The 12365-nt window shown below is 48.5% G+C and overlaps 1 protein-coding gene across 1 annotated transcript; it reads right to left on the minus strand.

Annotated features, from left to right (window-relative positions):
• Positions 1–4948: 4948 nt before the first annotated feature.
• Positions 4949–11652, minus strand: Tmem14c (transmembrane protein 14C). Its single transcript, XM_005398834.2, has 6 exons — positions 11516–11652; positions 10526–10586; positions 10169–10245; positions 8772–8873; positions 6582–6669; positions 4949–5460 (listed from the first exon to the last, which is right to left on the minus strand). The coding sequence occupies exons 2-6, from the start codon at positions 10543–10545 to the stop codon at positions 5403–5405; spliced, it is 345 nt and encodes a 114-aa protein (XP_005398891.1). The 5' UTR covers positions 10546–10586; positions 11516–11652; the 3' UTR covers positions 4949–5402.
• Positions 11653–12365: the final 713 nt, after the last annotated feature.

The raw sequence follows: 12365 nt of genomic DNA on the forward strand, positions 1-12365 counted from the left end.
GGAAAGGAAGGGAAAGGAAGGGAAAGGAAGTTAGAGTTTCATGTAGAACCCCTCATCCCCACCTTGATTTTCCCTGTCAACATCTTGCCTTACCAGGGTACATTTATCACACTGACCACCAGTATCAGCACAACGTTACCATGACTTCCGTTATACCAGTCCAGCGTTACAATATCATGTGAGATGCTTTCACTGCACTGGAAATCCGCTGTGCTCTGTCGGGTCCTGCCTTCCCCCAAACCTCTGGCAACCACCGATCTATTTATTGTCCCTAATAACGACCCTATTTCCAGAATTTTGTGTGGTTGGAATCATACAGTGGTTTCTCTCACTCCGCGATACGCACTGACAGCTCGTCCGTGTCTTTCTTAGCTTGTAAGCTCACTTTTAACACTGAATAACATTTCAGTGTGCGGTGTTCCCCACTCATCTACGGAAGGACCTCTTGGTTTGCTTCCAAATTGGGGCATTTGAATAAAGCTGCTATGGACGTTTATGTGCATGTTTCTGTGTGCACACCGTTTTCAGCTTGCTTGGGGAACTACTAAGGAGCAGGACGGCTGGATTGTATGGTAAAAGTATTTGGTTCTGTAAGGACTGCCAAGCTGTCCTGGGCGTGGCTGTACATTCGGGCTCCTCCCACCACAAGCGGTGAATGACAGTTGCTGTTGCTCGGCACCCTTGCAGCGTTGGGCGGGGCCATTCTGCTGGGTGTGTGGCCTCCCGGCTGTTGGTTTTTCTTACAGTTCCCTAATGACGGCTGCGGGGCATCTCCGCATGTGCTTACTGGCCATGTCTTGGGTTAACCGCCTGTTCCAACCTTTTGCCCATTTTTAAACTGGGTTGGTTGTTTTCTATCTGTTGAGCTTTAACCACTCTACTTTTTGGGTCACAGCCATTTGTCAGATAGATTGTTTTAAAGCTATTTTCTCTAAGGTCTGTGTCTGGTTTTTATTCTCTTGACTGTGTTTTGCAGAGCAGAATTTTTAATTTGAATGAATTTCAACTTAATATTTTTCTTTCAGGGATAGGACTTCTGATGTTCTATCTAAAACATCTTCAGCCTACCCAAGGTCACATTACTTTTCCCTGTGTCACCATGTCCATTGTTCCAGCACCATTTACTGAAGAGACTGTCCTTTCTCCACTGAACTGGCTTGCTCCTTGGGCAGAGATCAGCTGACTATTTATGCGGCTCTATTTCTGAGCTCTTTATTCTGTTCTCCTGGTCTAGTCTGTTCACTCAGTAATACTACACTATCTTGATTGTTGTAGCTTACGTCAGCCCTTCAGCTGTTTCTCTCCATCAGTATAGTATGGGCTATCACAGGTTTTTCATCCCACCATATAAACTCGGGAGTCAGTTTATCAAGCTGGGTGTGGTGGTACATGCCTGTAATCCCAGCCCTCTGGGAGGCTGAGGCAGGAGGATCATGGGTTCAAACCCAGGCTGGGCAATTTAACAACTTAGCAAGGCTCTGTATCAAAAAATAGAAGGGCTAGTGTAGTGGTTGATTGATTATGTCAATTTGAGAAGGTCAGAAGCTTAACTAAACTTGGCTCAGCAATTGGCTCAGCAATTCTACACCCTAGGGTGCAGAGGACCCACCCTAGGGTGGCTCATCACCTAGATGATATAAAAGGGAAATGAGGAAGGACAGAGGAACTTCCATTCCTTTTGGAGGAGCTCCAGTCTTCACCTTCAGCTGGACATCGTCTCCTGGCTTCTAGTGCAGACTCTTCAGCTCCCGCCTTGGATCCTTCAGCCTTCCGGTCACAGACTCATCAGCCTCCTTGTACGGACTTGTGCCTAACACTGCAGTAAACTCCAGACCCTGGACTGATTCCTTTGGTCTTCAGTGTGCAGACATCCTCTGCACGCTTCCTCATACAACTCTGGCTGACCGTCGTAAGCCAATCTTGTAATTCCTTACATGTTTGTACATCTTGTGTTATATCTGTTTCTCTAGTAAAAACCTGACTGATACAGCTAGGAATATAGCTCAGTGGCAGAGTGCCCTGGGTTCCATGCCTATTACAGAAAAAAAAAATCAGCTTGTCAATATCCAGACCGTAATTTACTCTGTGGGGTTGATTGGATTTGTGCTGAAGCTTGATGATGTTTGGGAGAACTTCCTACCCCATACAAAGAATTTTTCTGCATTGATTTAGGTCTTCTTTGATGGTTTTCATCAGTTTTACAGTTTTCTTCATATAGACCTTTTATACATTTTGTTTATTTATACCTAGTTTATTTTTTAGTACTAGTGATTTATACCTAGGTATTGGGTTTTGGGGGTAGGAACATTTGTACTAATGTAAATGATATTGCATTTGTAATTTCCTATTTCACTGGTTCATTGGTAGACAGGATCTCACAATGCAGTTCAACTCACTAGGTAGCCCAGGCTGGCCTTGAACTCACAGAGGTCCTCCTGCCTCAGCCTCCCAGATGCTGGGATTACAGGTGAGTGCCACCATGCCCAGCTTCATTTTATATTTTAATAATTGCTATAGTCATCTATTACTTCCAGCAGTTTCTTGGTTCTTTGGTAAGTTCTGTGTTTGTAGATGATCAAATCATCTACAAGTGAAAACTTTTACTTCTTCATCAGTACATCATTCATTTATTGCAGTGCTGGGGATTGAACCTAGGGCTGTGCATATGCTTGGCAAGCACTCTACCACTGAGCTTATCCGGAGCATTTTTAAAAAATTCTGTTACAGTGCCCAACCTGGTCTGAAGCTGTGGATCCTTCTGCCTCGGCCTCACAAGCACCTGGGATTACAAGCACCTGCCACCACACCCGGCTTCCTTTCCCTGGCTTCCTTTCCTTGTCTCGAGGCATTAGTTAGGACTCCAGTACAGCGTTAACTAGCGCTGGTGAGATGAAAGCCTTGCCATGGCCCTGGTGTTAGGAAATACACCATCTCTTCCCTTTAAGTATGATGTTAGCTGAAGGGCTTTGTCCTAGTGAGGGGTCCTCCTACTCCCAGTTTGCTGGGAGCTTTTGTTATGAATAGGGGTGAAATTCTGTCAAATCATTTTTCTGCATGTACTGATGGGATGATGGGATTTTTCTCTAGTCTGCTGATGTGTTAGATTATACAAACTTACTTCAAATGTTACACAAGCCTTACATACTGCCACAAATTGCACTTAGTCGTGGTATATACAATGGACACACTGTGAGACTTGGTTTTCTGACGTTCTATTGTACGTTTTTCATTCACGTCTTCTGTATACAGAGTATGTGCCTAATGTTCACTAGTGAACTGATGAAACCACATGAAGGATGTATGTGAGCTCATGAAAATTATCGTGGCTTTCAGTAAATCAGAACTTTCAGCCAGGTGTGGTGGCGCACACCTGTGATCCTAGCCCTCAGGAGGCTGAGGCAGGAGGATCTCTGTAAGTTTGAGACCAGCCTGGGCTACAAAGTGAGTTCAAGGCCAGCCTGAACTGCATAGCGAGACCCTGTCTCAAAAAGACAAAAGGTTTCCAGGATAAAATGTTAAAACACACACACACACACACACACACACACACACACACACACAAAACCAAATATATAAGGCTGTATCATAAATAAAGAAACAATATATGACCATAATCAAAATGGATTTTCTGGAAATAGATCTAGACTTCTAAAATAAATACATGAATACTGTATATGAACAAATATGTAACACTTTGTTTGCTGAACACAGTAAATAAAGAAGAGCCAGTGTGAATAGCACATACAACTGCAACCAGTGAGGAAAGTGCTCGCATTCTCCCTTCACACCCGTAACATTCACAATAACATTTATGCACTTAAAAACTCAGTAACAGCTGGGCCTGGCAAGACACACCTGTGAATCCAGCACTCTGGAAGGCTGAGGCAGGCGGACAACGCCCAGCTTGGGCAACTAAGCAAGACACTGTCTCAAAAAAAAAACAAGCAAGCAAGCAACGACTGGATCAGACCACTCAGCAAATATTTATGGAACGCCCACTACTAGGTATAGTGCATCACTGCAAATGCCTTATATACAACAAACTGTAGAGCCTTTTTATGAAAATCATCTCATACCAAATACATCTTATGATCACAGAAAAAACATTTTTGAGGGGAAAATGTAGGTATGAGTGGGTGGAATTTCAACCTGACTGGCTTTGGGATGTATCCCAGGAACTGGTGGAGCACTCGTACAGGTGCATCTGGGTGGGTCACGGAGGCGTGGCCGTAGCTCTGTGCTTTGCCCCTTCTGCCGTCACCCTCTTTCCCTGTTCTGCTTCGGCCACCACGAACTATGCAGATTTGCTGCACCATGTCCTTCTGCCACGAAGCCTCTGCTCTGCAGCCAGCGGATCATGGACTGACACCCTGAGCAGATTAAACTTCTCCTTTAAGTGGTGGGTGTTGGATATTGTGCCTCCCTGCAAAGAAGCTAATAAAGTGAAATGAAATGTGCCAGTGTCCAGCCGCTGTGACCAATGTAGAGATCATAGTAATTCAAACCCTGGACAAGGTTTTTTATTTTTTAATACTAGCGATTGTACCCAGGGCTTTCACACTGAGCTACATCCCCGGCCTTTTTTATTTATACTTTGAGTCAGGGTCTCACTAAGTCCCTAAGTTGCCCAGGCTGGGACTGAACTTGAACTTGGGATCCTGGCAGGCACCACCACACTGAACTTGGTTTCACATTCAGAGATGAACTAGTAAAGTCAACAAAACACTTCTTTTTTTTTTTGCTACACAGTCCTTAGAAACCTTCAAGATCATTTTTAAAATAAGCTCCCAGGAAACATCTAATAAAATAATAACCTTTCTTTGTCCTTTGAAATAGGTAACTCCTGAACGTAACATTAACGAAATACTTCCGCATGACCACTTTGCCCTGCTGTCCACATCTCACTCTGTGTTCCAGACATCTCTGGCAAAGAAGACACCAAAGAATATGTCATTTATAGTGAATTTTATTTTCATTATTCCATTTAACATAATCCCAAAAGAGGTCTGTGCTCTAAGAGAAGCAAAAGAACACAGATCCCAAATCTCACCAAGAGAGCTTCTTCATACTGTTCTTTGGAGTAGGGCATGAGGCTTTGGGGGCCCCAATATTGACTCCCAACATTTTACTGCCTGTGATTTTTAACTACTGATACAGAGAGAAGAGATAACATCACCATAGAAGAACCAATCACGTAAAGGCATCATTAAGCTCTTTGCTTATACACTCACCACCTCTGAAGGGTTGGGATGCCAAGGACGAATGTTTTTCTCCAAGTTCAGAGTTCTTTGTTTTGAGTAAAATGAGAAAGTGTGTAAACGTCCTGCATTTCTTTAACACGCGTAACAAGCGGAAGTCCGGAGATTGTTAGCTCTTCATGAGCTCAGGCTGGGATGTGCCGACTATGAGCGTGGTGGTCGGCTCAACACATTAATTCCAACTTTAACAACCATCAGCAAACTGTTCAAAAGAAACACAGACAGAAGCCATCAGGAAAAGGACAGAGCCAGGGACCTTTTTTTTTTTTAAAGGGACCCTGCAGGTCCCTCACACCTGCATGGAAGGGAGGTACCGGGACAGAGCACTCAGAAATACAGAATTTCCCTGGAAGCACCAAAGAAAGACAGGCCAAGGCGTTTGGGCCTTCCTAATCCAACTGCCAATGACTTGAGGGAACGAAGCTAAGGCAAGAGAGGTTGATGCCTTTCAGGTCATACAGTTAATTAACGGTAGATCTCTAGCCTTCTAGTTTATTCTTTGTATTTTTTAACTTTTTAATTTTGTGGTACTGTAGATTGAACCCAGGGGCGCTCTCACAGAGCCCCACAGCTTTTGACTACTTTTTTTTTTTTTTTTAATGGTACTCAGGATTGAACCCAGGTTCTTCACACTGGGCTATACACTCAGCCATTTTTTTTTGAGACACAGTCTTGCTAAATTTTCCAGGCTGGGCTCCAACTCGTAATCTTCCTGTGCCAGCTGATTACAGCTGGGATTATAGGCATGTACTACCACACCCAGCCCACTTTGCTGCTATTGATCTTGGTATAAAAGATTATGATCAATAACATAAGTATGACCAAAGATGGGTATATACTCTTTTCCTGAAACAGAGTTTTTAAAATTTCCCTACCCTTGGCATGTCCTGAGTTATATTTCTGAATGATGAAATTGGAAACAATTAGCTTTGGGTTTTATAATCAAAGGTGACTAGAAAACAAGATTCAATCAAAATTCCCTTCTAGCAAAATTCTGAGTAACAAAGTTCTGTACAACTAAGAAATATGGTCAGAGCTTTGCCCTGAGGCTTGTTCCACTGTGGGAAGAAGGCAGGATCCACCAGAGACAAAATCTGAGAACAAAACCATTTCCCCAGTGAATAAAGAGTCAAGCCGTTTTTGACAATAAATCAACTCCTGTTTTTGTGGCTTTTCCGACTTGTGTATAAACTAAGTAATCTGAGTTGATGTCTAGGATCAGGTATGCTGATACAAGCCCTGCACATTTTTTAATGTATCAAGTATCTTGCAAAAGAAACCAAACTCTATCCTGGTAAATAAGAACAACAGAATCCAGAGTACCTGGCACCTGCAATTAAACCTGCAGGCATAAACTTCCCAGTGCGGTAGAATCTCATTCCCATAATGCCAGCCAAGGTCCCGGATGTACCTGACAAAAAGAGAAATAATCACTACCTCTCATATGCAAGGGGACCAGAAGTGGGAGAGCCCCACTGCGCTTTCAAGGCCCAGACTCCCTCTTCCTCATGCAGGGAGCTTCCTGGCTGTCCACGTCCTAGAGTCCAGGCACACACACTGGCGGGATACGGTCCCTCCCAACCTGGGCCCAGCCTGCCTTGGCTTCCTCTCTCACCACGCGTCTGCAAACCCACAGTTCACCATCAACGTCTTAGTTTCCCCAGAATGCTATAGGATTCTTTTCGTGTCTTACAGATAATATTGCTTCTCCCCTGACATGCTTTTCCTGTTAGCTACACCACAGCCATACTCAAAAACTGCCTCCAGCCTTTATAGTGTTTCAAGTCTGATAGGGTAAACACGTCTTTAAAAAGTGTACTCTGTGCTACAGGTGGGTGTTCTATCTACTCAGGAGATCATCCAAGGGTTAGCTGAAGAAGTAAAGACAGACTCACTATCAAAAATTAGAGAAGCCAGTGAGCTGAAGCAGGAGGGGAGAAGCACCTTCTAAGCAGAGAAAACAGTTCATACAAAGGCCCTGTGGTGAGAGGAACACACATTCAAGGAACTAAAAGCCAGAGTGACACAGACATGGACGGGAGAAGCTACGTGTGTGGGATCTCTGGTCAGGTCTCTGCAGAGGCCCTGAGACACTGAAAGATGACACTTCATGCCAGAGGAGACAGGCGTTTGTGAATCGCTTGTATACTGGAGATAATTTAAGGAATGACCTTCAATAACACTGCCAAGTGTCAGAGTGTAAAGGAGATAGAGAGCCAGGTCCTAAGTTCAGTATTTACTTGAAAGAGGAGAAGACGGGTTATAAAATAAATAGTGACAAGACAAAAAGGAAAACCAGGAATGATCGGTGAGCTGTGCTGAGAACAGCCTACAAACCATGTCAAACACGGGTTAAAACCCGTACTCTGATTTTGTACAAACACAGGTCCCGGCAGCCTCAGGGAGTGGCATTCCTGTGGACGAAGGGGGCAGAGTACAGGGACGTGCGGGAGGGGAGGAAGGAGGACGCAGGAGGCGGGTAGGTTTTTAGAGAAGTGTCTGCAATGGAAGGAAAAGGCACAGAACTCAAGGAGGAAGTGGTTCTTTTTCTGGGTGAGAAATGAACACAGGAGCATCGCTGGGAAGGACCCCCCCCCCCAGAAGAGCACAAATAGCAAACAGGACCCTTGACAGTGCAAAGCCCCGAGCAGGTCGGGGAGAACAGAGCAAAGCCCAGGCAGAGGGAGCGCTGGGACAGGAAGGACACAGCACAGGGAAGGGATTGGAGGGTGCGACCCGTCCCTGCCTGGGCCTGCTGGTGCTTCAGGAAGGTCAGCACGAGGTCATCCGCTGAGAGTGGCGGAGGGGAGGGACGCAGGGAAGAGGGCCTGAACCTCACTCCCTGTGCGAAAGGGAAGCTGCTAGGCAGAGCCAGGAGCTGGGCCCGACTTCCGGCCGCCATTGCTGGCCTCTCTTCCCCTCCCTCTGTGGGCTGGGCCACAAGGGTCCCCTCCTGCTCCCAAGGGCCAGAGCTGCACCTGTTCTCACCCTGTGGGTGCGAGGAGGCACGGAGGCACCTACACTCCTGGCGGCAAAAGCCACCCGGGTAAGCAGCAATCTTCCCGTCCACTTTCCCACAGTCCCCAGTCCTGTCTCACGTCACGTCTGACTCCCCAGCTCAGCTGAAAGTTCCCCAGCGGTGCAAAGCCTCTGTCTTCTACAAATAGCTGCTAAAGAGGCAAGGGATTTCCCAAGGGGAGAATGCAATCCGAATGCAAAGCTCACAGCTGTCTGTACTGCACAAGGCCAGTGGTCAACTGATACCCGCTTACTTGGTACAAGCAGACAAACTAGGACTAGTCCCAACCAATCTCACAAGGTACGAAAACCCTTCCACATTCTACACATAAGAGACCCGCAGAAACCAGACCAATTCCCATGTGCAAGTTCCCTGGAGCAGAAGCAGTAAGAACTGTTCCAGGTTACAAGGTAGCCACATCCCAGCAGACCGGGGCCTTCTGGTGGGGCAGATAACAGTTCCAGAACTGCTTTACGGGGACACGAAGCACGTACCGAGGAAAACCCAAACGTTCCTGGGGTCCTGAGACAGCTGGTAAGCACCCAGGCCTGCTAAGCCCCCGAAGAGGAGCCCAGCGGCCAGGCTCGGCACACTACCTAAAGGGAAGCAAAACACATGCACCTGAGTTATGCCCAACGCTTGGTTCACTTACCAACTCCCCCAGAATCCCCTTCCCTGCGGAGGAAACGAGCAAAGGGAACTTCGTGGTTCATAACTGCGGCGCTCTCAAGCAGGAAAATGTTTGGGGAGTTTGCTGATCTCACCAGGAAGCCGGGGTCTTACCACCCCATTTTCCAATAGAAAGGGCACTTCCACTTTAAGAAAAGGAGATCTTCCCTGGAACTGTGGTCAGGGCTTTTCCTTACCAAGTCTGGATCAACCCATCAAGGGCTGGAAGTGTGCACCGGACGCCAGGCAATTCACAAAAGGAGAGGGAAACAGGGTCAGCAGAAAGAAAGATCGGCACAGTAAGAACGCTGGGGAGTGTGCCCTGAGGTGGGGGTGCAGGCAGGGAAGGGGGCAGAAACAAGCACATTTATCCACACCCTCCTACCTGGCTTAACCAAGGGGCTTTCATATTAGAAATAAAATGCCTAGAATACATAGGGCCCTGGGTTCCAGCCCCAGCACAAATTTATGGGTTTTTTTAATTTTAATTTTAATTTTTGTCTTTTTGAGATAGGGTCTCGCTATGCATTTCAGACAGGTCTTAAGCTCACTTTGTAGCCCAGGCTGGCCTGAAATTTGGAATGATCCTCCTGCCTCAGTCTCCCGAGTGCCAGGATTACAGGCGTGTGCACCACCACGTCCGGCAGCCTAGCACAAACTCAAAAAAGAAAAGAAAAAAAAACAACTGGAGGTTTCTTCCTCCTTCAAAAACTCAGAGTTGGTATCTTGCGGGTGGAACCTGACGGATGGCGGCTGATAATAATAATCTACTGCCACACCTGCCTATGTGCAGACAGAGAGGCAAAACCAGGCAGCCTGGCTCGGCTCAGCCAGATAACCAGAAGGCAGGCAGGGCCAGGAGGAGCCAGGAGACTCACTGCAGGCAAACCTGACTCAAGCCAGGGCACTCTTCAGGGGACCCTGCTATTCCCTCATCACCGTCACAGAAACAATTACAGATTTCTAAAGTCTTATTCTTGTGCCTGAGTGTGTGTGTATGTGTTCCTGGGGCTCGGACCCCGGCTTTGACACTGAGCGACATCCTCACCTCTTTTATTTCCAGACAGGGTCTTGCTAAGTTGCTAAGTTTCTCAGGCTGAGCTCTAACTTGCACCCGCCCAGCCTCCCTCTGGCAGAGTGCTGCAAATATAGGCGGGCACCGTCCAGCCTGGCTGTATCCAAGCATTTTTAAGAGGCCAGGTGGCTACATAAAAACCCTTACCTGCTTTTGCATAGCCAATGATCCCACCGGTAGCAACCAGGGCTGCATAGCCAAAGCCAAAATAATGTAAAGGCACTCTGTAAGGCAAGAGGGAGAAATCGGTGCTAGGATGTTTTAAAAGCAAGCCATGTGATCACTGGATGGACTTCAAAAATGAAGCCCAGAGAGGTTGGATTTTGCCAGATCGCCCACGTGAGTGAGCAGGGACTCACATCCAGGTCTCTGGCCAACCTGTCCAGCCATCCTCCCACACCCCATGCTGTGCCCAGGGAGCCCATACTCAGGGCTCTTTTCACAAGGAGGCGGGAACTCTGGTTTTTGAGCTCCGGACTGTTCTGTGCCATTTACTATACTTACAGTGGGCTGGACTTCTGCATTGCTCTCTGTGTCCAGGCAGAAGACCACACCAGACCTGCACCTGCACAGGGGACCGATCAGAGGCCACCATTACTAACTAGCTCAGCTCTCCAGCCCACGCAACCCCAGCTCCAGCCCGCGGTGAGAGAAACGGACTCAGGTTCCTCCACAGTATAATGATATTAAGAAAGGTACAATCTCCTGGGGCTGCTTCGAGCATTCGATGGAGTAGTAAGTGAACGTGCAGATACCCAGCCTGTTTTGCTAACAAGAGTCCTAACAGAGGCCCACAGCAACTAAGATCCACTGGTCGCCGCCGGACTGGCACCGAGTTAACCTTTTAACCAGGTCGTCACTACATCAGAAAGCAAAGCCTCTGCGCCTCTAACCCAGTGATCTTTACGGTCTCTTGGGAAGGCGGGAGGGAGAAGGGGTGCTTTTCATTTCTGCCCCCAGCATGAGACTCCTTCCGTACTCAACGTCTGCAGAACTTTACCAACTTGCATCCGATTCGCAGCTCTTGTTGGACTGCGGGTAGGCAGCATAAAATATACGGAACCCGAGTCATGACCCCACGGGACGCTGCACCCTTAGAAAAGGATCTCCCCTCCTCGGGAGGAACGGGGTTCCGCGTCCAGCACGCCTGGCCCGGCCGCGCAGCGCCCACCCGTTTTCGGTTTCCCTAGGAGGTCAGGGGCGGAGGCCTTAGGGTCGTGAATTCCACCGGCCCAGCACCAAACGCGAGATTTTCAAAGAATCGGAGCCCGAAAATCTCCGGGAACCGAACCAGCGTTGGACTACATCGCTCAGCACTTGCCAGAGCTCGGGGTTCGCGCGATTCCCGACTCCTAAGGAGAAAGCGCGACCCGAAAAGCACGCAGCTCGACGCGGCCTACAGCCCTTCTTGCGCGGAGCGGGAGACGAAAAGCAGGCAGCGCGGAAACCGTTCCCATAACTCCTACAAGCCCAAATCGCTATCAACTAACGAACCCCACGGTCCGGAGGCGCGCTCGCGGAGGTCTGCGCACGGCGGTCACCGAGGTCCCAACCCAGGTCCGGACGGAGGTCTGCACCGGGACCGCGCGCGCTCTGCGTCCCGGGCGGAGCTTCGAGCCGGAGCCCTGCGCTCCCAGGGGCCCGGGAATGGGCGGGGCTTGGGGCGGAGCCTCGAGCGACGACTCGCGGATAGGCCCAGCACCTACGGGGCGGGGCGGCAGAGGCGGGGCCGGGACCTTCCGGCGCATGCTCCGTGTCCTCGAGGCGTAGAGCCCCCTTGGGGCAGGGTTTGGAGCTAAAAGTTACGGACCAGGTGGGGTGCGCGCCGTGCGGATCGAGCTAGTCTCCGAGCCAAACTCGAGTGACGGAAAGCCGGAAACCCAGAGTTTGACGCCAGTGTTGCTCGAAGCTGGAGAAGCTGGGCAGGGTTGGAGATGCAGGCGGGAGGAAGCGCCTGCGGCTGCATTCGAAGGCTGCACCATGATACAGACGGATGCAGTGTTCCAGGCGGGAGCCAGCTGCGGGCCGTGGAGGGAGGGTGGCCCCAGCCCGCCCCGCCCCCCCCCGTTGTGTGCCGACCCTGGATTTGCAGGGAGTAAGGTGGCACGGGAGACCCTAGGGCTCGCTTAGATGTGCTACATTAACAAAAGAGCCTGTCTCAAACAAAAAAAAAAAGAAAATTAAATTATGTCACCAACTAGCACAGATCCTTGCTTCACTGATAACATAAAACAGGCATTCGGTTCAAATTTACAGGAAAAAGCTTTAAGTGAAAACTAAGGGCCAGGGATATAGCTCAGCGGCATAAGCGCTTGCCTGGCAAGCCTGAGGTCATGAGTTGGAT

Source organism: Chinchilla lanigera, unplaced genomic scaffold (genome assembly GCF_000276665.1).
Source record: "Chinchilla lanigera isolate Chin_1 unplaced genomic scaffold, ChiLan1.0 scaffold00064, whole genome shotgun sequence".
NCBI lineage: Eukaryota > Metazoa > Chordata > Mammalia > Rodentia > Chinchillidae > Chinchilla > Chinchilla lanigera.